Below are 26,248 nucleotides of genomic sequence, written 5' to 3'. Positions count from 1 at the left end.
TTTTTAGATTTATCAAACAATATATATATAGTTGAACTGTCAGGTCTGAGCCTTACCTTGAAGCGACAGTTAAGTCATAATTTCCATTTTAGTCACAATATGATTCAATATGAATACATCATTAAAATATGTAAGAGTCATTATTTCCACGTTTTCCAGTTATATTTATATTTATCATTGTATTATAAATGTTTACCATTGGTCGGACATGGCTTTAAACTACTGAATTATTATCTTTCATATAAGGAATATTTTAAATTAAGCTAACCACATTAAATATCGGCAGCCAATTTTTTAAATTTGATTATTCTGAGTTAAATGTTTTGATGTGGTTATCTCGGCCGCAGACTGTATGTTCTAGCTAATGGCTTTTCTGTTACTTAAGTTGGTAGATAACGTCTAGGCAGCTATGACCGTGTATTGTACTTGGCGTCCTTTTATTGCATGTTACTTGCCTGGAATGAGTAGGGGTGGGAGATGGGGGGGGGGACAGTGGGCGGGGCGGGGATGACTTTAGGCTGATTTTCAGTCTTGAAGGGTCAGAGCTCAAAGCAAAAATAACAACAACAACAACAAAATGGACAAAAAGGACAGTTGGACTTTTGTAGTTGTGTTTTTATAACTAAACCTGTTTTCCAGATATAGAGCTTTAAATAAACTTTGGAGTACTTCTTTAAAGTAAACTTGATGAAACATTATATATTTAAACAGGAACATTAATTTGTTTGCAAAATCCATGGAGCTGAAATTCCCTGGTTAATTCAACTGGTTCTACATGATGACGTCGCATTGTGAAGAAAAACATATGTCCATTTGTGATATCTCGCTCCATTTGAGAGATGGTTCTGTGATGTCGTAGACTCTGTGATGTCGTAGATTCTGTGATGTCCTAGACTTTGAGATGTCCTAGACTTTGAGATGTCCTAGACTCTGTGATGTTATAGATTCTATGATGTCATAGATTCTGTGATACCATAGATTCTGTGATGTCATAGGTTCTGTGATGTCATAGATTCTTTGATATCATAGATTATGTGATGCCCTAGATTCTGTGATGTCATAGGTTCTGTGATGTCATAGATTCTGTGATGTCAAAGATTCTGTGATGCCTTGATTTTCCATTTCATAATTGAACGGTGAATGTAAGCAATGCTGATACTTGAAACTACACTACATGTATATTACGTGGAAAGGAATAATAATCGCTCAGCATAAATATAAAATACAGCAAAACACAACAACTGAATAAAACTCGACGAAACAGTTTCATCTGTTATGAAACCTTCTTGACTGACGTCTCCTATGACTATATTTATCAGTTTATAAATGCATATCAAGCGTGTATAACACCTTTCTACTGAAACGAAAGACTTATTTAACAGGTTTTAATGACTTTTAACGAAACCTATTGGAGTGGATGTCGACATAATTAGTGCAGAGATGGAAGGCTTAAGTAATCACGTGACTACCCTTCGTCTTTCCTAATTTTTGGGGTTTTTTTTCTGTTTTTCTGTTTGTCAGTTACCATCTTCAATATATGCAGTAAATGTACTCACAGATTGCGACACAGCATGAATGCACTCAGCGAATTAAAATTACAATATGCGTGATGTCAAAATAGTAGATTATATAAATTGGAAACAATTTCATTTTGAAACCATGGAAACCAACCTTCAAATCGTTTGGCATCCTAGTCAGTCAGTCGTACACCAACATTTTAACTGACAGGGTTTTTTATTCTGACATGTCCAGATTCAAGAAACAGTGGTGACGTATAAATCTTGGAAGGAAAGGAAATTCATAAAACCTATACATTTTACAGAATTAAGTTGATATTGAGAATAAAATGAATAATAGACGACAAAGCGACATTAAAACAACTTTTTTTTCGTTTTGGTTTGAAATTATATGTTTTTGATGACATTCTATACCTTAACTTCTCCTGCCTATATAGCAATGTGTTGGTAACTTAATTGACTAGTCAACTTTCACTTTGATAATTTCCAATGTTACTTCTTCTGATGTAGAAAGTAACATATCTGTGTTATGCGCGGTCCAATAATTAGTATAGTTCATTAATGTTCATTTACAAATTGCGGCATTGATATTAGAAATGTAATGTGTCGTAATTAAACCTTTGTATTGCATGGTATAGGCATATCTGATAATTAAATCTTATTGTGTTTTGTGTCTAATTATCGACATCTTCATTGGGCAAATATCCATAGAAAAACGGACAACTTGAAGGATGTTGCCAACTTGAAGGAAATACGCTCAAGAAAATGTTTTTTTTTCCTTCGAAAATATCATTAATTGTACAACTAACTGAAAAAAAGGGTGTTTTGCGAATTCATGGTAACTTCGATATTTTCTATTTTACCATAGGTTTTAACCGTACCTGTCGCAGCCAATCTTCCAGAATCAACAGCTCCCTCAACCATCACTTTGGGCACACCCACTGGGGACCTCCAAGATTTCCTAATGATTATTCTTCTCGTTCCATTGAACATTGACATCACAGGCGCTCCTTTCCAAACTGATATTTCCCTTGGTCTAGAAGCGATATACCTGGCAGGAATGACGTCATCAAAACGTAAAAGGCGCGATGACCAAGCTCAATTAGACGGCAGGATAATACGTGACACAGAGAATGGCGTGACAAGATCAGAGAGGAACGCGCAAGAACTCGTGAATGAGAGAGAAACGAAATTGATGTCAATACATGCAAGAAGATGGAAAATGAGGACATTTTTAGACGGAAGAGTGAGAGTAAACGAAGACATTGAAAATGGAAGACACAGGAGACAAGTTATAGATGATCCGAGCCAAAAATATGCGGTTAATGTTAGTGAAAGAGACAAAATACATTCTTCTTGATCGATTCTTCATTTTGTTTTTGATGTATGTCTGTGCTGTAATTAAAGGGATGTTCCAATGGGTGATAATGTAACAAGTTTATTTAGAAATATTATATTATTTGTTTGTTGATATATTATTAAAGTATTATACAGAGACAGAAAAATATTAAGTTTCAATTCCATGAGATATCATGAAACACTTTTCAGAATTGGAAATGAGACTACGCCATACAAAAATGCTGTGAAGATGTGGGTTTGACCCCAAATTGCGGAATTCACTATTTTAGCTAAAGCAATCAACTTTAGCCACCAGAAGAAGATCCATTTAGACAATACGCAAAAGTAATATTTGATATTTTTTCTTCCCGATACCTACAGCTAAAGAGCGTAAACCGACCTAAGCCCAACCAAATGGAGGTGGAAGTGGTGTTCGGTGTACGAAAAAACGGAGAAATTGTGAAAGGAAAGGACGCCCTCTCTAGTATAGACAAACAGAGTTTACGATTCATGACGACAGTGCTTGGATACCAGGTGAAATATATGAATATGCATAAAATAACTGAAGACGTATGCGTTACAAAAGGAGTAAAATAATGATTAAATCAATTAGATAAATTGCCAAGTGTGTAATTAGGGTCAACTTAAAGAGTGGATAAACGCCAGAAAATATGTAGGACGATGAAGGTTCACAACAATATTCTAAAAAAAAATAAAAGTGTGTGTGAGTCAGCACCCGGCCATTAAGATGGGTGGGGTTGGAGAACATCATCAGGGAGGGGGGCATGAGGGTCTCACAGTCTGCCCCTTCCTATATAACATTCAATTCATATGTGACCGTTATCGATTTAACAACATTTGAAGATGACACGTGTTTGCAGCAGAAGTGAACTTGAAGCAAACAGGTATGTGACGTCATAGACGCATACTGACAGCAAGATGTTTTCTTTGACTTTATTGTTTCATGTTGATCTTGAATTGGATAAGTTCAATAATCAATTTCATGAATTGGAATCAAATTTCGCCAGGATTCAAAGAATATTTATTTAGCCTCTTGACTATCCTTTTATAAATTATTTGAAATGTTTATTCAACATGTAAGTGGGTGCCGTACATGAGACTACATGTGTCGTCTACCTCCAAGCACTATTCTTGTACGTAGTGTGAAATAAAGACCAAACTATGGCATTAGCTATCATACAGGCATCTTAAGCGATGTATAAGCTGTTTGATGCATGTTTTTTGTAAAGTTCGTGATTTTCTAAATTGATTTCTCTTTTTATCTTCAGGTCAAAGAGCCAGGAGTGACCCTATTTGCTGATCCAGCGGTAGACCATACACTGTGGATTATCATCGTAGCAGATGTGGTCGTTGTTGTTATCCTTTTGTTCATTTTACTTCTCTATTGTCTTTGTAAAACAGACAAAAAGGCGGAAACTCACAAGCAAGCTATTATGGTTCGTCAAAACTTTGTTCATTGTTCTTGCTTTTAATTCGAATGAGTTTATGATAATCTAAAGATAACGAAAAGATTCAAATATCCAGTAAAGACAAATGAATAATGAAATTAATAATATAATTGCATTGCAGATCAAAATTCTTTTTGCAAAAATATATGTTTCCATTTGCAGATATTCCATCAAAAGGGTATTATTAGCCTATTAACTCATTCCTGTATATAGAAGTGTTGTATTCTTTATTTTAATAAATGACCAAGAAAAGTAAAGTTACGTAATAGACAAATAATTATCTTTACATATAAAGTAATACTTTAAAATGCAAGCAAAGAAAACCTAATACTTGACGGCCGTGTGTTAATTGGCACTATGACGTCAAACACTGGACAAAATGGCATTCCTAAAGATTATAAGTATAATTAGTATGATGGTACAGACAATAGAAGTAAAACAATTAAAACTTGACGTCCTGATGTATCTGTTAAGTTTACTATGACATTACACATCATACAAAATGGCTTCCACCTAGATCATGCGTAAGGCTTCGATATCTAGCAACCGAAACCACTTTGTTTTGGAATGCTAGAAAAAGTGAGGGCGTGCTGACGGTAAAGATATTAGAGTTCCTTCATAGAGTTTCTCAATAAAGGAACTCTAAAAGTTTTCTATCTTACTATAGCCTTGATGACTTTGATTTGTTACAGAGTAAAATGGATCGATCAACTTCGATTGAAATGGGATTTGTCCGAATCGGCGTTCAAAGCACTGACCAAATGTCAATTCAAGAAACCAAAACGCGTGAAAAATCTGGAGCTCACGCAATGCACGGTACAGTCAGAGATAAGTTATCTCGGAAACGTCAAAGGAAGCGCGCGGGGTCAAGCAAACAGACAAATATGAATATCGATAGCTCATCTGAAGAGGTGATTATTATTATTATTATTATTATTATCATTATTATTATCATCATCGTCATCGTCATCGTCGTCGTCGTCGTCATCGTCGTCGTTGTTGTTATTATTATTATCTTTGTTATGATTATTTTTATTATTAACACATAAAAAAGTTCTTTTGTTATGAGCATGTCACTTTTCTCGTGTGAGTAAATCAAGGTGTAGCCTTACATTATTTTAGCATGTTCTTGAAGAAATGCAATAATCACAAAAGTTGCGTTTTTCGCGTGCATGGCAAGCCAAGGGGACATAGCGTCTTCTATTACGAAAATGCAGGCATACACTGATTGGTTGTTTCAAGCACACGTAGTGCACAACCGTTTTGCCTAGTTGGCCTGCCGTACACCCGTGTATTACACAAGTGTACATTTTTGTCCCAATATATAGGCTACTGTCACAATGGCGCTATTACTTATTTTGCCTATGCAAATCATCAAAATGAAAATATCAAGGTGGTAAAAAAAAATATCTTATGCTTACATTAGATTAGGAGAACCAAATAAATGATGACGTCATCGTGACGTATGAACAGTATACCAAAACATTTATTGCAATGACTTATGTATAGTTGATATGGAAATGAGCAGATGGGATTGTAACTTCTCTACTGCTACTGTTTGGCTGGACAAAGAAATAACTTGTATGCATGAATATTATCTCCTTGGCAACAGGAAACGGAACACGTACAGCAGACGGTAAGGCCGAGTCAGATGATTGGCTCTCAGAACAGAGTGCATCCTTCAAATACGACCGCTTTGGTAGTCCATTCTGGAAATGATGACGATTACAGTACTGATGAAGTAAGACTTATACACATTTTATTTTACTTTACTTTGTGTTTGTGATTTACTTTTAATGTGATTAGTAATTCATTATCCTGTGTGACGTCACCATATCATTGGAATATTTTCCTCTTGATTAACAGTATACTCCAAAATTTAAAAAGCGAGACCATGATGAGCAAATTAAAAGACAGCAACAACTTCAAGCTAAGCTGAATGAAGAAATGGCGTCCAGACTAGGTGCAGCAAAGGTAAAGTAAATTCTTCAACTTTTCATTTATTATTCATTTATTATTATTTTTGTGTGGTGCTAGCTAACGTTCATATTGTGAAAGAATAAAAAAAAGGGTGTGATGGATCCAAAATATTTGGGGTCAAAAGTGGTAGGTTGATAAAATGCACGAAAAATATTGTTTTTAATCTTCCATTTTACTGGGTGCTATTGTCACAAAATGACAGATGGACTAAACAACCTATGCAAGGCAACAACTATATTTTAATAATGCAATATAGGCATGTGTCTTAATAGTAACATTATCTTCGATTCTGTTTTGTTTTTTGTCAGAGCGAGAAAAGTGGCTTTCAACAGCAGGTAAATACGGTTCACATCCACCCCTCTTAGCTACATCCGAATATTTTTCCTCTACTGAAGGTTTTGTGATATAATTTATTTTCGAACCAAAACTATTTATTTCGTAATTATCCACCATCTATCGTATATTTTATGTTAAGGATTTTGTTTTGTCGTTTTTAATAATCCATATTATGAACCGGGAACAATAGTTTGTAACTATAAACAACATTAAATTATTGTGTTTGGTGTCGATATCTAACCAAGCGGTGCAATATTCACACATGATTGTTTATTGCTTTATGATTTATTTTGTACTTTTAATCAGGTTGACGAATTACTAGAAGGAGCTTCAAACTTTAACATCACTGATAAGTAAGTAGAAGTATAATAAATTTTTATTCCACATGCATATATACAACGTATAATTGTAATGTTCCTTATACGCAAGCCGTCTTAAAGGTTGCGCTCATTATTATAAGAGGTGGCGCATTAACCTAAAACTGTGAATTCATTAGTTTTATTATGCAAATGTTGCAGAGTTTGATTTGGATAAATACGAAATGAAAAGGTTTTAGCCACATACATTACCCTAAAATGTATAGAAGGTTTTAGCGTTTGATCAACAACTGCACCAAATCTAGTGGGAGGTATAGGTTGGGTGGGAAAGGGGGGGGGGGGTTGGGTGAGCAGTAGGGGCGGTCTGGTGTTACAGAAGCTGTAATGATGTAATTAAGAAAGAATTTGAAAGATGTAATTAATGGTACAAAAACGTACCCAATAGTATTTAACCAAACGAAGGTTACCAAGCTAGTGGTTATAATATCAGTTAGGCGGTTCTTAATCATTCGTCGCTCAGACGTTTTTTTGATATCATAATTAAGAAAAGAAATTAAAAAGGACAACATCAACATTAACTTACTTTCTTGCAATTTATTTCCTTATTGCAAATTACGTTTGACTGTATAACCGATGACAATGTATTGCTATGAGATTTTAGTATCGAGTATCATCAAGAAATTTATCAAAACCACACAAAAGGCTGATTAAAAGACGCATTTACAAAAGCAATCATAGTTCCTCTGAAAATCGTTTGCCTTACAACACAATATTTGACGTAATGTTCATAACCTTATCACATTGTCTTTTCGCTAAACAGGTTCAAAAATGCACTCGGCGATGCTATGAGTTTCTTTGGTAAAAACATGACATTGCAAATTTTTTCTCTCTCTGCTAATTAAAAAACAATTGGTGGAGGCGCTATTTCTTTTTATCTCATTTTTCTATCTTAACTGTGTCGACGATAAATTGAAAAAAAAATCTTCGAAGGTAAGCTGTGAGAACGAATTGATGTTTTTTGTATGTCCAAAGATTTATTAATTGCCAAAAAGTTTATCAAAACTTTGAACTTTCAAATGGATTTAGAATAATGTTGTTAGTTGCCAAGCATATAAAAAAAAATGAAAAAAAAAATAGTCAAACGTAAAATAGACTGAAATTAGTTTTATAATGTTCCAAAAATGTTAATTGACGATTACTAATGTTTTATGTTTTCAAAATGAATAATTTCCCGCTATTTCGGTTTTGCACTTTTATCTTTTCTCTTCTTCTTCCTTCACATTCTCTCATTTCCTTTCAACTTCACCTTTTCGTTCTGAATCCTTGGTTAGTAAGAGGAAAGAAACTTCTAAAAGGAAACGAAAAACGAAAGAACGCGGAAGTAATTATTATCCAAATGAAAGCAACAGATCGCTGGAGGTATATTTGGTTTTGTTTTTCTGTCCTTTCTTTAATTCTCGCTTTGTCCTGCATGTCTTTGTTTTACTCTGTTTTCTTAATTCTATAGTCGATAAAAAAATTATCTCAAAAGTTTAAACTTTACTTTAGTCTGCTCGCTCGAATTAAGTCACAAATTTTACTGGAGTTAAAAAATGCCACTTTACCCTAGCCATAATATATACTACTGTTGTTTCTTTTGTTTGTAGATGTTTGATTCTTTGTTTTAACTGTAAAGTATTTAATAAAAGGAAATAACCAGGATGAGCCAAATTTAGTTCATATTTACATCCAGCGTTATAAAGATTTCTTGGCAATATCACGTTATAGGTTACACGACACGTGTCAAATGTCAATGAAATTATATATTATGGAAGATTTCAAGTTAGCATTTTTTATGTTATTTGGTTTAGAACGTAGCGGGTCGTATTACGGACGTCATGGGGCCCAGGGTATCTAAAAAGTCAACCAACATCCTGCCCTCAACAGGGCAAATTTGAGATAACCATATCCAGTACTCTTGGGGTGTCAAATATAAGAAATTATATTTAAACAAAGGAATGTAGTTGAGAACCCATTGCCCCGTATTAGATTATATGGAATTATTTGGTACAATATACCATGAGTATAACCAGAGGAGACGAGTGTCCAATTATAACCACATTATTATATCCGTTAACATTTCTCAAATTATGATATGCAGGATTCGGTGAACCCTCGGAAAGGCCCGAAGATGGAGAATCCGACAGTAGCAGCGGATCAGAAAGTAGCTACGGAAGTTACGATACCGATGAGTATGACGACTCCGACCAAGAACTCATCCCATAAATCAACCACAGTAAGAACAATTTCATTTAATTTATAATGAAAGAAGCAAAAAACAATATATATTTGAATAGATACGAATGTATGCTAACCCCAGAATCCCTACACCCCTCCCAACCGTCTCCTCATTTAGCTACGAATGTTTGAAATAATTGTACAAAAACTGAATGCTTTGAATGTTTAACATTTTTGTTCGAACACCTTCGGCATATAGATATATTCAAAGAAATTGGATGGGAGTGCGGTCTGAATATATGGCTCTGGCTCCGTTGATCGGAGAGGACGGGGAAGGGTTGGGGTCGGGGGGGGGGTCGGAAAGGGATATATTCTAACAGACGTAACTATGTGTGTAATATTTTACCGTACTGACTGTATCTCGTAACGAACGTTAATTTATGAGTCATCATGATTTTCATATGTTCGTTATTTTTTTAACAGATTATTGAAAACAACAACAATACTGAAGAACCAAACCAAGAAAAAGTTTACAGGGAACTCCGTCGAAAATGGAAGAAAGAACGTAAACGAATCAATAGATTTTTAGATGATGCATTTATGATGACTACTTCTCTCTTGGATAAAACAGAACAATCACGTGTTATATCTTTAGGACCTCCTCCTACTTCTCTGCCTCCCATCAGACAAACACATTTAACAATTCCACCCTCGGAACCGAGTCCATATCTGTATCGCCATAGCTTAGGCCCGGCTTACTACAGGCCATTGCCTGTCTATCCTAACGTGATAGAAGACAATGGTTATTCCAATATTGGATTGTATCAATACAAAAAGGATTCAAACACTGAAGAGGTCAGAAAGAAAGAAGGTGAATATGTTCGTGAATCTAATGATGGAGGGGAGAGGTCGGTGAAACATAAAGTAGATTGGACGAATTCGATGAAAATTGTCCAACCATTAAGAATCCAAGCAGAGACGAGATCGTCAAGAAAGAAGGAACCAAGACGAAAAAAGAGGAGACCAGCTGAAACTTCTTCTTGTTAAACAACGTTCCGACAGTTCTTAAAATAACTGGAATAAAATGGAATTTTAACGGCATAGCTCGTGGTATTCAGGTATCTACGATATTATTCATTTGTTAATTAGATCAAATGATTTCTTTTGGTTTTAGTATGAACATTAGCACGTGACGAAATCCAACGTTTTGGCAATCTGGAATGGAGAAACATTTTGATGTAAACAATATTAAAACAAGGTATAAAATGGTAAGGTATTAAAGTCGATCGTTAATGGTCGATTTTGTGAGCATAGATAAAATATATTTTCTTTATCAACTTGAAGAAGTCCAAACAATTGAATTTATTAGATGATATAATTGTTGTCATAATTCACACGATTGTATATGGTGAATGACGTCACTCGGCGTTGATACATTCCCATCCAATCACTGCCTATGGTGTGGACCAACTCCTTCAATTCATGACATGGAGCGCCATCTGTTCCATAATTGGTGCATGGGGATGACATCATTTTCTGCGTGGTCTGATCAAACACTTGTTGGTTGGCCATTCATACAACATAGTACGTCGATGTTTGTGTGTTGAGCAGAATAACTTTTACTATAATATTTATATAATCAGTGTATTGCAATTGTATTTGGTGGCGTGGCTCTACAAATATTTGTCAGATACCGAACCTGTCTATGGTAAAGTAATATGTACAGCGGGCGATATGTTTTATAATTTTAGGAATGATTGTAGTACGTCAGAGATATTATACTACATATTGCAAATATCTCAGCATGTTGCAGCGATCTACTTGATATTATACATCATGTTGCAACTATTTAATTATATGTTGCAAGTGTAAAGAATAACTTCATTGTATATAGATCAATAAATGATACTAAGAAGTATTGGTGGAAACTAAACTTGATTAAAAATCCTAAATATAAATCATGATTTCTGTTAGAAGGAAGTAAGATTCAGATTTTTGAATATAGAAAAGAAATAATAGAATATTCTTATGGAACTCGTCATGAATCATTCTTGGGAACATTTGTAACTCGTCTTCCAGCATGATGGCATTATTCGGGAGGCTACTTTCTGCTTGTAGAGAACGAAATTATGGACTTGTTAACTAAATATTTTGGTGCTCGGCCGGGAATGGTAACATTCAAGTTATTACTCCGTCAAAAATTAAACGTAAAATGTAAGTTGCTCTTAAGAATTAAGGACCAAAAAAAGAAATAATAATAATGATGATGATAATAATAATAATAATAAGAGCCAAAACACAAATCAACTCTTTGTTTCTTTCTGTGAGTATATTTCTTGTCTTTCCTACCTCATTGTTTATGTTTTTATCTTCCTGAGCTGGAGGAGGGCTCAGACAATGGATAATATACACATATATTATATATAAATATATATCATATATTATATATATCTCGTTTTTATAGAGAGCGGATTACAGCATACACACAAGTGATCAAAACGAATGATTGATTCGAAACAGCCATTGCTTAACTGTTTATTTAAACCACTTAATCAATTTTTAGTTTATGTTTTATAGTTTAAAGCCCCGCCCATCATGAATATTAAATGAGTATGTTCATCCTGTTTATTACACAACATATTCTTGCTCTGTTAAATGGCACTTGACGATACATTATAGAAAGCGTAGTGATATATTACTCCAAAATGCACGATTGTGCAGTGCGTTTGCCTTGATTTGGCATCATGTAGGAATAAATCAGAAAATAACGTTCGCAAAAATCGTCAACAATATAAGGAAACTAGATATTTCAAGGGTTACTCCATTTGAGACCTGGCCCAGGACAGTTATGTGATCTTCGACTCCGTGTTGAATTGGAGAATGCTTCTTCACGTAGCTTATCAAGACATGAGAATCCACATTTCCTGAAAGAAAAAGACTTAGATATGAGCTCAGTACTATCATTAGCTTATGGTTATTAATAAATGCAAATATTTTAAAGATTCTAATGTAACCATCATTGATGTCATAATCATTCGTGCTATAGCTCTGTCTTAGTCAATAAGTGCAGGAGAGTTCTGTTCAGTCTATATATACTTGATTGCGAGTTCTGTTAGTTTAAGTGTCTTTCTGTTCTCTCTTATGGAGTCCTTATCACCTGCAACTACTGATTCACCTAATTAATATTAACAAGACTAGCTGTTTTATCACATGCATTGGTCCCCCCATATGAACAATAACTGAATAAGTAACCATCCTTTATAAACCGTTTCTATATGTATTGTCTTTTACCAATTAACTTAGCTACCAAATTATATAATACTATATCACAACGATCTCAACAAGACATATCCTCGTGACTAACTACAACTATCGTTTATCCTATACTGCATATCCGTTAGGCTACTAGGCCTAACCTACCCACCTTTCACTGCGTTTACAACCTGCATTATTGATCCATCTCGCTTATCAATATGATAATCACGTACCTATTTGGTGGTTCTCTTTATTGTTCTTTATCATATCGAACCCGTCTCCACCGTTAGCCAGATATGAAGGTACGACTAATGCGTATGTCTCCTGAAGATCCAGTGGCACGTATTTAGGTACCTGACATTTGGTGCATAACACTTCCACAGATTGAACACGGTTACCAGGCGATAACGCTAGGTCATAGGTCACACGCAGTCCTGTTAAAGATAATATGTAGTCTAAAGTTATAAGCCGTCGCATCGTAGCATTGCGTGATAAAGAGTAAAGTCATTTTATTCAAGCATAACAGGATACCAATAAATCCAAATCCTTCAATGGGAAGAAATTTAAAAACAAGCCACTGTGGTAAATTTCTTTAAAACCATCTGGCTCCTTTTATTGCGCGAATTTATTCTGTATAGTTTATGCCTGCTTCCACCATTCCTAGTGATATTCATTGGATTAAGTAACATGTAATGTTTTTTAAGGCATTATTCCTGTAATGGTACGCTATAGTACCAGCATATAGTTCAAATTCCAGGCAAGCTACAATTTTAACATGGCACGCCAAGAAGACTCCTTATATGACAGTCCGCACTATAGTAACGGGCTAACACTATTTTCAACGCACAATTTATCTTCCACATATTTATCAATTTATCAACAACAAAAAACAATTACTCAATATATATTCACCAGTATGTTGTAAGAAAAATCCCGGTAGGAGTAAAATATCGTATTTCTCGACAGATCGTTCCATTGCTTCATAAAGATGGCGTCCTTTTAGTTCGATTTTATCAATGGTATTTGCATATGGAATAACGTTCGAGATATCACTCCTCTTTATCATTCCTGTAGACGGGTAAATAAACTACAGCCGGTAAACATTATAAAATGTAATAGACCAATTAACTTGCTACGACGTAACCAAAATGTCAATGAGTAATATGCACCCTTGTTGTGGCGTCACCGATGACCTTCGGTCGTATAGTTTACATCCTATGTAAACACATATTAATTGTTAAATGTTATAGTTATAATTTTTTGGGTAATTTGTGAGAAATGACCACTTGAACATCTGAGAATACCTCAGAGATTCAGAGATGAATTTAATCTTTTCTCCTAAGAAACATAAATGAAACGCAGCCTGGTGACGATTTTCATTCCATGCGTATGATATAAGTTTTTTTAATTTAATTTGTTGAAATATAGATCTATGCCCTCAAAGTGAAATTGGAGCAAAGTACTGGGAAATATATGAAAATGTTTCGTTTCACTAAAAGAAGAATAAATTCAATTCTCTCACTAAAAAATGTATGCATTTAGATACATATACGTACATATATATGTCCATGAATGAGTGAGGTCCTAGTTGGAACGAGACAGTGGAAAACGAGTTATCATTCTGCAAGTTTCAGCAAAGATTGTACATGGAGATATTCCTCATGTACTAACAAAATTAACTTAAATTACCTCTGATTATTCTTTGAAATAGGGAAGCTACTCAACAACACTTTAAGAAAAAGAACAGAGCATTTAAACCTACTTCTTGAAATAGTCAAATACTTTCACTTAGCGGAGACAAAAACAATAAAGTCATTCAAAAATGTTACTATGCCACCTCCGTTAAACATAAGGTCGTTCCAATCGCGTGTGAAATACAAACCTTTCCGTGTAGAACGTTCCAGTACACGTGTCTTTTTCGCTAAATATCCTGGTAGTAGATAGTAAATAATCTACTTTATCTTTTATCCTAAATTTTGCATAAAGCCCTTGGGTTTAGTTTTTGTATTTTTGAAAGGCCAATGAAGCAGGGAACAGGGTTTGATTCCATTGAGAATCTCATACATTGCAGTTAATAAAATATAGCAGTTCTTCGTTCAGTATTTCATGGACAAACATTTCGCACAAACCAATAGAAATGGAAAAATAACAATAACAAATACAGCAACAACATTCTTCGAAATATTATGCGGAACATTACAGTTTGTTTCTACATTATTAATGTTTGTTGGTTCGACAAAATAATGGGCTCACTGTGAGTTAATTTTCAGACTGTAAAAATTCACCCACAAATTCATCGCCGACATTAATAATGAGTCGTGAGTTTCTTCGGGTCTTCAAGAACGTCTTACCTTGTTCGATGGAGTCCCGGATACCGCCAGAGTTCATCATTGCGATACTTACGTCACTCCAACCATCTTCACTCTGACTAGTGACGTAAGCAGACAACATGGCGTCTGTGATCAGGTTTCCTAGGTTACATTCTTGAATGCGACAAACCGACGAGTCTCCTTCTAGTCTAACGTACGTCTCACCAATAAAATCCTTCTCTAGTTGTCTGATGGGTGCTGCCCATTCCTTTATCTCGGCTAATGTTGCTGGATCTGGCGACAGGAAATTAAAGGGGGTGAAGACTCTCGCAAAAAGAAACGTCTAATGCCAGTAATCTGACCTAGTTTCGAATGAGGTGTAACAAAATTGTTAGACATCACCATCGATCCCAGAAAATACACACACACAGCTTGCTACCATCGGTAATTAGACACTAGTGTACAGTCAGTGCATACAGCTGCGGTCAATACCCACAGCACAGTGTATAGACAATACAGCGATGGACATCTCAGGTCCAGCTAAAGATAACAAGGTATCACGTTCCATTAAAGTACTCTCTGCATTTTGTAGCGACACAACAAAACGTCACTTGCAAGCAACGGAAAGTTAACTTTTCAGATGGCCGCACGCGGTTTGGGGCGAGTCTTCAATGCCTTTAAAAAGTCAACAATTCTTTTAAAAGTCGTTCAAAAATGACGCCAAAATACCATGTTATCTTAAAGATATACTTTATTGGCTCCAGTTATAGAACGCTATATATAACTAGGAAAGTTTTGTGATTACGTAATGGACCTGCCACGGCCGTAAATCGACTCTGGGCTCAATAATTAGCCTGCATAGCTTCTTAACACCTATAGGCTCTTTGTGTAATCACTGTGTGGAATAATGTTCATGTCTACAGTGTAGTTAACATCGTTCACACAAAGACTCTCATACAAGAAAACAATATGTGGCAGGTGTTGCAGACTAATTGGTGAAAGAGGTCAATTTACGACCGAGGCAGGTCGAATACGTAATCTCAAGAAACTTTTCCATGATAGCGTGCTATAGTTTGGGTCTGTACAGCAGACTTTTAAGCTACTTTAAACATGTAACAAACATATTTTGCGCAAAAATCTATCCTTTTTTTAACAAACTTGTAGCAAAATGGGGAAATAAATTCTTAGCACTAACGGCTAATTTATCCAACTCTACGCCACACCTATAAATGAAATATTACATATGCATATCCACAGGAAAGGCTAAAACGGGTCGCATCAGAAAACATTAAGCAATACATGTGAAATTCTTATATTATGCAAAAATATTATGCAAAAATACGCATTTCTTTCGTTAATACCTTGTTCTACAGATGAATCCAAAGATATCGGCTTTCCGCTGTATCCAATAATTTTTCCTTCATCATCAAAGGTAACTTTGAGGTAACCGAGGTATCTGAAGAATATCTGGACCTGGACTACCAAGACCATTTCGTCTGAGTTTTCGGGACGGACTACGGTAGGGTAGTTATGGCCATGGACCTGCTCATCGGTCGGGTCGGGCTTACCTGTTAAGAAGGTATTGTGAAGGTATTTCCTCCCGGTCACGTGATAAAAAACACGTAATGTTATTACTTAAATCACGGCATCAGTTTTGGCTTAAATTAACGTGTCTATATATTTCACAGCGAATCAATTTATCAATTAACTCAATTGTCTATATAGAGACAATTTAAACCCCATTCCATATGACACTTATGAACTAATGTAATATTTACATTAACGTAAATACAACGTGACAATATCATGGAGAGTAATTACGCTACCTTTTTTTCTGGGCGGGGGGAGGAATTAATTTCCCTTGCAATTAGATAGAAAGCACCATAATTAACTCTACCGTTGTATATAGAAAACAAGATATGCTATCGTACGGTTATAATGTAATGGGACAATAATATTATCCCAGATAGGCTGCATTAGCCAGTCGTTTGCTTTGTAGCATTCGGTGTTTAACAGTGTACCCTTTTCCTCTGTCAGAGTTTCGCTTATCAGCTCCCGCTCTTCCTTGCCTGCATGCTTTTGGTTTATAAAGTGTATCTCATTATGATCTTAGAGGTTCGTCACGACTATAGCAATCAAAATAAAAGACAATAAAATAAATATAATAAACACCTTTTGTTCGAAGAGTCATAGGATCTGCTCCCGCCACAATGTCGACTCCTCGTACCTGATTGGCTATTGCAAGGTTCATACTGTAGTCTGCCGTACCAATCACAATAATCTTGTTGACACCCTTTGCCAATAGTTTGTTGACTTCAAGTTGTATTGATTGTATCTCGTCTTCAAATCTCAGATTCCCTGTTATCGAGATTAAAAATGATAAAAGATAATGGAAAGCAATCGCCCTGTTACTTTCCACTCGCCCACCCCCCCCCCCCCCCTCCCCTCTTCCTCGCATTTTTAAGGCCAAAATGGAAACAAATAATTACGGAACAAATGACTCTGTTTTCTTTATCAGCTATAAGGTGCGTTTGTTTTATTTTCTTCTAATACAATTAGCTTTATGTATAAATGTCATTAAAGTTCGCCATAACGTTTAGTAAACATAGAATTAACTCAATTATTTCCAGACACGGCAACGACCTCAACAGCAATAAACAGTTTGACGATACTTCATGGGAAAATGACATGAAGTCGATCGGCATTAGGGTTTATGAGAAAATCGGCGACGAATTCAGCCCGTCGGTAGAACCAAGTGAATGATTAAGCAAGGTCAGGAAGTACATCATAGCTAGAAATAAGGGAGTCAAAGATATTATTCTTTTCCCTATTTCAATATTGGAGAGAAATGTCCCCATTTCCAACGCTCTCTTTCCTCCCCTCCCCTCCCCTTCCTTTCTAAGTTCCTATTTCTATATTGGTCAACCCTGCAGAGAATTGTCATTTAGACAAGAAAACTCTTTTATTTATTTTTTTCAAGTGAAATTCAACTATACCGTGTAAAAAATCCACTCAATTTTATTGGTAATATTTTCGCTCGCCAAGACATATACTCCCCTACTATAGTATTAACCACATGAAAAATAGCAAATTCAAAAACAGCACAATTTTACCTTTTACTTCATTGATTGAAATGAAAATTGTGTAGTCATACTAATGAACTATATTGTTACTGCATTTTGATATCGTATGGCAAGAAAATTATTGATCAAAAATTAGCTAAACTCGTTCACTTTCAAATATGTAATATTAATCCCAAGAATAATGAAATGGTTGTAAATCAATTTCTTTTCTTACCTGTGTCTGAAAGTAAAGGGGCACGTGATGTTGTGTAACCGACCATTCCAAACTTGGAACCTTGAACTTTGAGAATTGTACTTTTGGTGAAAAGATCTTGAAAGTTTGGCTCCTGGGATATATCGATGTTACAAGTTACAACTGGAAACGTTATCCTTCCTAAATAACTCACCAAAGTGTCAAGGCCTCCATCAAATTCATGGTTACTGATTGTCTGAAAAAAATTAAGTATGCAGCCACCATTTAACAAACTTATAACAATTTCACATGATTCAATATGAAGAACTCTCGAACCCTAATTTATAGTTGTATAATTTAAATTTGCATAAAATGTTGTTATTAATTATTTTCTGTAATTATTATTATTAAACCCATCTCATTATTATTTTTAAGTTACAGCATGCATACATAGACACAATTGTTATGCGTATGTTGTAGAGAACATCCTCATCATTAAAAACAAAATAAATACACCAAAATAATCGGTGTAGTATCTCAGCAGTTGAGTCTAATCTAAATATGACATTTGACCCGAGCTCTTTAAAGCTGATGAACTAGTTACGGTTGACTTAGTACCAGTACAGCAGTTTCATCGAGAGAATGTGTTTGATATATTGTTCAATGGTACTTATCAATGGACTATAATATATATATATATATATATATATATATATATATATATATATATATATATATATATATATATATATATACATATATATATATATATATATATATATATATATATACATATATATATTATATTATATTAACGTTTACGTAACGAACCCATCTTGGGCAAGTATAAAAATATGCATACCATAGCATCAAAGCCAATTTTATTAAAGAAGTAAGCCGTTGCGCGTCCCTCGTAATGGTAGAACCAATTGGTCCCCCCTAGTTGATCCCCTGCGTCAACCAATATCGTATTCGGGTTTTGTGCTCGTATTTCGTTCACCTTGGTGACCATTCTAGCCACTCCACCGAAACATTCTTGGTTATTTTCTTCTTCCGTGGAGCATCTGTCTCCATCGATGTTAAATTGCTCAAAGTGTGCGTGGAAGTCGTTGGTGTGAAGAAAATTGATCTCCATAGCAGATGCCATCCCCATCATGAAAATGGTATAGACCACACATCTTCCAATTAAAGCCATCTTTGCTTGGCCTCGAGTGACTAATTAGAGAAATAACATTAACTACTAAAAACGGTTTTGTTTTTAAATATAGTCTTATTAATTAAATTAGTTGTGAAAAATGCATAAATAACCTGCTTGCCCGACACCCACATCCATTATTATAACATAATAGTATCATGATAAATTGTTTTTCTTTTTTAAACAAAAGAAAAACAAATCCAGTTAGGTATAAGATTAAAACATGTAAAAAAGGAAAAAAGCAGGGGGAAAATGTATCATTTAAAAATGTAGATTTTTATTAAATGAAAATTTAAATTATTATTGATGAGACTCTTCGAAGGAGGTTGCAAAAAAATGATAAAGAAATCTAGAAATGTAACGATTCTGCTAGTGGAGTCTATATATTAAGTCAATGGTTTCGAAAACCCTTCTATTTGAATTTGTTTCATTTTCATTAACCGATGCTTGTATGCACAGCTAATCATATGCCCATACATTATTGATTATTGCAATACTTTAAGCTAACTTACGGGACAAAAACTTAAGGTTGATGTGTTCCACTATATAAATCGTAAGGATTCAAGCAACTTTTAATTTGTTACAGGGAGTTGATTTGATTTTCATATATTATACTCTTTAGGCTATATCAAACGTTTCTTATGACGGAAAGGGTATAGCTTAATGCACATGGCCAACGTGTCATTTATAACGAAGCAGACCGTTAGTGAGTACTCATTCCCGTAATCTAGCATATATTTGCATGTACTCGCGCTGGTACTCGGGGTACTAATTAACCTATGGTGCGAAATTATACGAAACATTTTATCCAACTCAATCTTTGTTAAACGTCAATTTAACCTAACTGATTGAAAGTGACTACACTATATCGTCTCTCTGTCATTGAAAATTAACTTAAAGATCTGCTTTATTGGCTCCAATTATAGCACGCATATAGCTAGGAAAGTTTTGTGATTACGTAATCGACCTGCCACGGTCGTAACTCGACATCAGGCTTTACAATTAGCCTGCATAGCTTCTTAACACCGTTAGGCTCTCTGTGTAAACACTGTTTGGAAATATGTCCATGCCTACAGTGTAGTTTAATCGTACAGCGTTCACACAAAGACCCTCATAGAAGAAAAATATGTGCCAGGCGTTGCAGACTAATTGGTAAAAAGAGGTCATTTTACGACCCAAGCAGGTCGATTACGTAATCTCAAGAAACTTTTCCATGATAGCGTGCTATAGTTGGGGTCTATACAGCAGACCTTTAAGTCAACGAACACATGAGTATACACATGGAGAACTCCTCCATAGATAAATCAACGCTACCAATCCATACACTGAAAGGATTTTATTTCAATCTAAGTACTTGGAGGCATCCATTCAATCCTATAGTCATTTGATCCAATCAATCGAATTGAAGTGCTTGTAACCTTTATGCCAATAGAACTCTCCATCCACTGGCAAACAAAAAGCTGGTAACAAAAAGCTATTCATAGACTTATCCCGAAAGATTGCTAGCTATAATATTGTATCTTGTTTATTATCATAAAATCATGCTTTATTATGCTGGTAACATTTTGTATCGCGGGCGGTGCTACACACTACAACTCAAAATGCACTGATGCTTGGCAGAACTGATAAGAAGACTGATTTCCTTTTTAAATTTTTCTTTACACTAGTAGGGCTTCCACGAGGACGGAGAATTTCTTTAGTGCATACTAATCTACCAATTAAAATTCTCACAATTTTTCTTGTGAAAATGCAATTAACTGGCGGCGTACAAGAATGGAAATATTTAGAAACTTACTATATAACAACATCGTTTCACAAATTTCTTTAAAATGAACATTCCGCGTCTCCTTGCGATAAATATACAATTGATGAATAGAAGTATGAAATATATCAAGTGTATCATACGAACGTCACTCCAGATAGAGCCAGGGCATACACAACTTGATAGACTCTCCACCCCATCATTCCCCTTACATCGGGACCGTGTGATGATGATGATGATGATGATGATGATGATGATGATGATGATGATGATGATGATGATGATGATGATGATGATGATGATGATGATGATGATGATGATGATGATGATGATGATGATGATGATGATGATGATGATGATGATGATGATGATGGTGATGATGGTGATGATGATGATGATGATGATGATGATGATGATGATGATGATGATGATGATGATGATGATGATGATGATGATGATGATGATGATGATGATGATGATGATGATGATGATGGTGATGATGGTGATGATGATGATGATGATGATGATGATGATGATGATGATGATGATGATGATGATGATGATGATGATGATGATGATGATGATGATGATGATGATGATGATGATGATGATGATGATGATGATGATGATGATGATGATGATGATGATGATGATGATGATGATGATGATGATGATGATGATGATGATGATGATGATGATGATGATGATGATGATGATGATGATGATGATGATGATGATGATGATGATGATGATGATGATGATGATGATGATGATGATGACTATATTACGGCAAGTGATTCAACTGTATAGTATATAAAGGTCTTATAAGGTAGCATACTCCTATTAAAAGCCTCATTGTCTTACACACTAAATCACAAACGTAATGTGGTCTCTAAGTCTAGATAGAAGTTCTCACTAGCTAAATGCTACCATCAGTGGATAGCAGATAAGTTGGGCCATTCATGGCATCATCGATTTCCGTATCATGACCATGACTTTTTCTTTTGCTATCCGAGCCTGAAGTTTTCGTCACTTGTTACTAAACCTCTTTACTTAGTAGTAAGCAATTTTCGTACGCTGCTCCTGGCAGGCCTAAAGGGATCTAAAATTGTCTCCATTGACCCAAGCTGGGCACCACATGTTCTTCCATTCATGCTCTTCAACATCCAAGCCACAAAAATATAGATTCTAATATAGGTATACCACCTTCCAGTACTGCTGTATAAATGGTTGGCTTTAACTATAAACGTTTACCTTTGCATATACACTATTTAGGTATAGATTCCATGCAGCAACATGTTGCCCTGAGATAATGAAATTCAATGCAGTATGGGCAAACGTATTTACATTGAGATTGTAGGACACACCAAAGTCTGTATTGTAATAAGCTGAGACTAATAAGCTAGTGAGAAGAAGCAAAGTTGTTACCATGTCAGTGATTTCATCAATAGTTTGGTTTATCAAATCCAATTCTATACAGCCACACCAAGCTACACGTTGGTATCAGATTAGTGTTGATTGACGGGTATGCAGTTATATAGGGGGCATATTTCATGCTGGTCAAAGCTGCTACAATTTTAAATACTTATGGCAAGTATAGAAATGCAATACTCTCTTCATGTGCTAAACTAACTGCTTCCCTGTCATAAACAAGTATTGATGTATTGAAATATAGGAAAATTAACTTGGTGGGACATAAAACATACTTTTGAATCAGTGTTGACTGTCTCGCTTATTATAGTAAGTGATTTAAAACTGTTGTTATCTCATAGGTCTCTTTATCACAAACATTGGAACGATAATGATAAAATAAACCCCGAGTCCACACACCCACTCCCACCCCTCTCAAAGAAACAGGAGAAAAGAGGTGATACATTGCATAAATTATTAATTGCACTGAAATTTATGAACACGTACCTTCTTTAAGTTTGTAGGACACAAGTAAACTTTGACTAATAACCTAGTTAGGAGAAGCAAAATGGTTATCATATCAAAGATTTTTTTAATTGTTAGAGTTATTAAATACAATTCTACAGCCACACCAAGATACACGTCGACGCCGGTATCGTTTTCCATGAGGTTGTGATTTGAATTATTTCTGTTGATTTACGGGTACGCAGTTATAGTCTTATGATACATGTGAATGGTTCAAGCTTATACTGCAACCGATTGAACGCAAGAAAATAAAGCTGGGATATGGCTTGAATTCGTGTAAATAAGCTGTTGAAGTGATTTATTTATATAACATTATCTTGATATTTTAATGAGGTTATAATGCGATTATTATATACTCTCATGCAGCCTTTTATGTAATATTCAATTCGGTCAACTGATATAGTGTTTACCCATCATGCATGATAGCGATTAATGTGAAACAATCAAACATGACACATTAACAGTAAATACCAAATTACTATCAAAGCAAATCAAAGGGAGAAAAGGTACATTATAGTGCATAATGTAAATAGGTGAAGTGTTTAAATGGGACTAAAGAGGTACTTACCGTACTTACCTTCACTGTTTATAGTAAATGAAGGATGCTGTTGCTGGATACACGTGTGCGCTAATTTGTACTGTTATAACCAACTAAATTGTATACGGTTTATATGAGTTAATCAGAATATACATACCAGCTGTATGGATGCTCTTTGGTTAAACTTATCATATGTGCTAGTTTTCGACCTTGGGTCTGTCGTAATCATATTAAAGGAGTTATTGTAGGGACATAGTTGTTTTCAATATGTTATAGACTTTAAGAACCCTTGATTAAACAAAAAACACTTTTATTTATATGTAAGGAAGAACTGAAGTATCCATTTAAAGGCTCGTTATTAAAAAAAAATAACTGACAAAACAATAATAACAATAATGATAAAAAATTTAAATAACAATAATAATACAAAATTTAAATAACAATAATAACACAAATTTAACGATACCAAACCGTAACACATTTTTTTTTTTTTTTTTTGCACCGTACTGTGGTTATGAACATTCCCAAATGCAATTAAACACATTCATATAGCCTACTGTATCATTGGTGTTAGGAGTAAACTGAAATCATCGCTTTCTACGTTACAATTGTCCATACGGTGCACCCGTTTGTTCTAATGACGTCATTGTGACGAAATCCGAAATTTCGTCGTCTTCTAAAGGAGAGAGATCAGAGGTAAACTAAAATAATTTGTTGTGTTCCCTGTATGCATATACAAAGTTATAATTTACTTGCGGTTTGTTGTCTGCTTCCTAACATGACCTATAGTAGCCACCAAAATGTCTTCTGAAATCCTTTTCCCCGAAAGGAGAAAAGAAACAAGATATGTACGGGAATTAATCTATTCTAGTTTCACCGCATCTGTAAGTTTCAATTTAACTTTCATTAAGTATATTAACCGATCTCAATAAATTTAATACATATATTTGATTGGTTCCCAATAAATTCGAAGTTAAAATATCACACATGAAAAATGTGTGACGTCACCGTACAGGCATTGTCGGTCTTACAGTCATATCTTGCCATAACTCGCCGTTATCGGTCGTGACGTCAGAGGCAAATCCAACTAAAGAATTTTGATCAATGGTATGTAATATAAGAGTTATCTATTCAAATCTGTGCAAGAATTTCAGAAGATATAACTTGATCGTTATGATACGAGATGAATAAACTGTGCCGGGATATTCATAATGGTACAGTTTACCGCTCACAATTACTTAGTGTAAATACAATATAGCCAATATAAAGCTAAATCATCTCTCCATTTTTTTGGTCCTCTTTTTCTTAGCGGCTGAACTTGGGTATTCGTTCAGTCTGTTGCATGATGCTTTTATCCAAACTGTTAAAGGCTTTTCTCATTTTAATTTTTGTTATTCAGTGGTCGGGTTAAGCGCATCAAGGCTAGATCAGGCAGGGTAAGTAAACCCCATTGATTCAGATAATCACGAATGTCGTTACCAAGTTGTGCGTTCATCAGCTATTCATCAAAGTATCCAGGCATTTAAATGCTATATTGTTAATCAAATTAATAGCTATGGTCCCATACGGAAAAGATAAAGACTGGTTTATCTGATCTATCGATGCACTGTATAGACCTTCACGTACAGGCCTGTCTGTGTACACTGTACATGGGCTTTCAGTGTATAGCCTTTATAAGCAGACGTTAACTTAACCACTATACCTTCAATGGGACTGGGGTTGAGAGTGGAACAAGTTGTTTGTTACACGAACTCTATTTGGGGTGACCTTTCTTAAATAGTAACTTCATTTGCACTCTTCGGAATATATTATCTTCTCCACAGTTTTGGTACTGAATTATCTTTATTTTAGTACCAATAATATTACGGACAAATGTTCCATGTCGCGGTTTCCAGCAGAACAATATTATATATCTTATCATTGGCAGATAATATAACCGTAATAACTCGCGTTACACAGGATTTTCGGAACTAAATACAGGATTTTTGGAACTAAATTCATGAATTTCGGAACTAATTACAGGAATTTCGGAACTAAATACAGGATTTCGGAACCAAATTCAAAGTTTTTGGAACTAAATTCAGGATTTTCGGAACTAAATCAAGGATTTTTGGAACTAAATACGTTATCTTCTTGCGTTCTCAGAGTGATTGAATTCATAACGAACCTGCGTCGATCAATGCGCTGCTTATGGCAACCCTTTGTCCAGATAGTGAGGCTCTCTGCCCATTTTGTAAGTAGATTTGTTTACAAGTTAGATTAGGCCTTTAGTCTGTTTCGAAATATGTATACATATATTCAATGTTTCATCTAGTTTGTAAGTGATGTAAGCCACATATATTCATAATAAGTTAACTTTAAAAGTTTTCTAAGCCACACATATTCATCTAGGTAAAAGTACTATGTAAGTGATGTAATACAAACACATATTCATAAATAGATTAGCTAGTCAAATGTCTCTGCCACAGATATTCATAGATAGGCTAAATGTATTTCGCATGTATTTTAAGCCACACATATTCATAGACTCATTTATAATTGCAGGAATGTAAGCCACAGATATTCGTAGATAATTGTTTTTCGTATGTATTTGCAGGATTTTCGGAACGAAAGACAGGATTTTCGTGCGTTCTAGAAGTGATTGGATTAATAAAGGAACCTGCGCAGATCAATGAACTGCTTTATGGCAACCCTCGGCCTCTGCCTATACGCCGTACCAAACACAAACAATCAAACGGCGCCATTTTGAATTCCCTTGCCCTGGATACTTTCAAGGGATATATTTATTTCCCATCTAAGTTGTGTCGGATTCTAGGTTTCCATCG

The 26,248-nt window shown here is 35.0% G+C and overlaps 2 protein-coding genes across 8 annotated transcripts in view; one reads left to right on the top strand and one right to left on the bottom strand.

Moving 5' to 3' along the window:
• The window catches only part of LOC139969887 (uncharacterized), a 28,763-nt gene extending 17,318 nt beyond the window's left edge, over positions 1–11,445 (top strand). For 2 of the 5 annotated variants that reach the window (XM_071975257.1, XM_071975256.1), the window contains exons 5-15: positions 2,386–2,844; positions 3,237–3,389; positions 4,145–4,312; positions 5,017–5,235; positions 5,937–6,065; positions 6,191–6,298; positions 6,613–6,639; positions 6,947–6,993; positions 8,289–8,376; positions 9,098–9,232; positions 9,658–11,445. In XM_071975257.1, coding sequence (XP_071831358.1) covers positions 2,386–2,844; positions 3,237–3,389; positions 4,145–4,312; positions 5,017–5,235; positions 5,937–6,065; positions 6,191–6,298; positions 6,613–6,639; positions 6,947–6,993; positions 8,289–8,376; positions 9,098–9,232; positions 9,658–10,221 — 2,097 coding nt within the window. In that variant the 3' untranslated portion in view covers positions 10,222–11,445. Of the gene's footprint in view, positions 1–2,385; positions 2,845–3,236; positions 3,390–4,144; positions 4,313–5,016; positions 5,236–5,936; positions 6,066–6,190; positions 6,299–6,612; positions 6,640–6,946; positions 6,994–7,777; positions 7,816–8,288; positions 8,377–9,097; positions 9,233–9,657 lie in introns of all 5 variants that reach the window. The other 3 variants (XM_071975259.1, XM_071975255.1, XM_071975260.1) reach the window with 2 other exon arrangements.
• A 99-nt stretch (positions 11,446–11,544) lies between these two features.
• Positions 11,545–24,531, bottom strand: LOC139969888 (snake venom 5'-nucleotidase-like). 3 transcript variants are annotated; one of them, XM_071975261.1, is made up of 9 exons: positions 24,411–24,531; positions 18,856–19,208; positions 18,036–18,249; positions 16,911–17,096; positions 16,100–16,306; positions 14,781–15,032; positions 13,342–13,497; positions 12,663–12,863; positions 11,545–12,098 (listed from the first exon to the last, which is right to left on the bottom strand). In XM_071975261.1, exons 2-9 carry the CDS (start codon positions 19,186–19,188, stop codon positions 11,932–11,934), a joined length of 1,716 nt encoding a protein of 571 aa, XP_071831362.1. In that variant the 5' UTR covers positions 19,189–19,208; positions 24,411–24,531; the 3' UTR covers positions 11,545–11,931. The 3 variants fall into 3 exon arrangements, with proteins under 3 accessions (XP_071831362.1, XP_071831364.1, XP_071831363.1); XM_071975263.1 differs by lacking the exon at positions 24,411–24,531 and adding an exon at positions 23,454–23,516; XM_071975262.1 differs by lacking the exon at positions 24,411–24,531 and adding an exon at positions 23,463–23,505.
• Between the last annotated feature and the right edge of the window lie 1,717 nt (positions 24,532–26,248).

The sequence above is a fragment of the Apostichopus japonicus genome, chromosome 7 (assembly GCF_037975245.1).
Source record: "Apostichopus japonicus isolate 1M-3 chromosome 7, ASM3797524v1, whole genome shotgun sequence".
Taxonomy (NCBI): Eukaryota; Metazoa; Echinodermata; class Holothuroidea; order Aspidochirotida; family Stichopodidae; genus Apostichopus; species Apostichopus japonicus.
This window is presented reverse-complemented; position numbering and strand designations above follow the sequence as displayed.

What these genes read in the sequence shown, in the direction of transcription:
- LOC139969888 (XM_071975261.1), bottom strand. Translation starts at nt 19,188, where the DNA reads ATGGCTTTAATTGGAAGATGTGTGGTCTATACCATTTTCATGATGGGG. An exon ending in CCGGGACTCCATCGAACAAG is followed by an intron (nt 13,498 to 14,780) that starts GTAAGACGTTCT and finishes ACCCGTCTACAG; the next exon opens with GAATGATAAAGAGGAGTGAT. An exon ending in ATTTTTCTTACAACATACTG is followed by an intron (nt 12,864 to 13,341) that starts GTGAATATATAT and finishes TATCTTTAACAG; the next exon opens with GACTGCGTGTGACCTATGAC.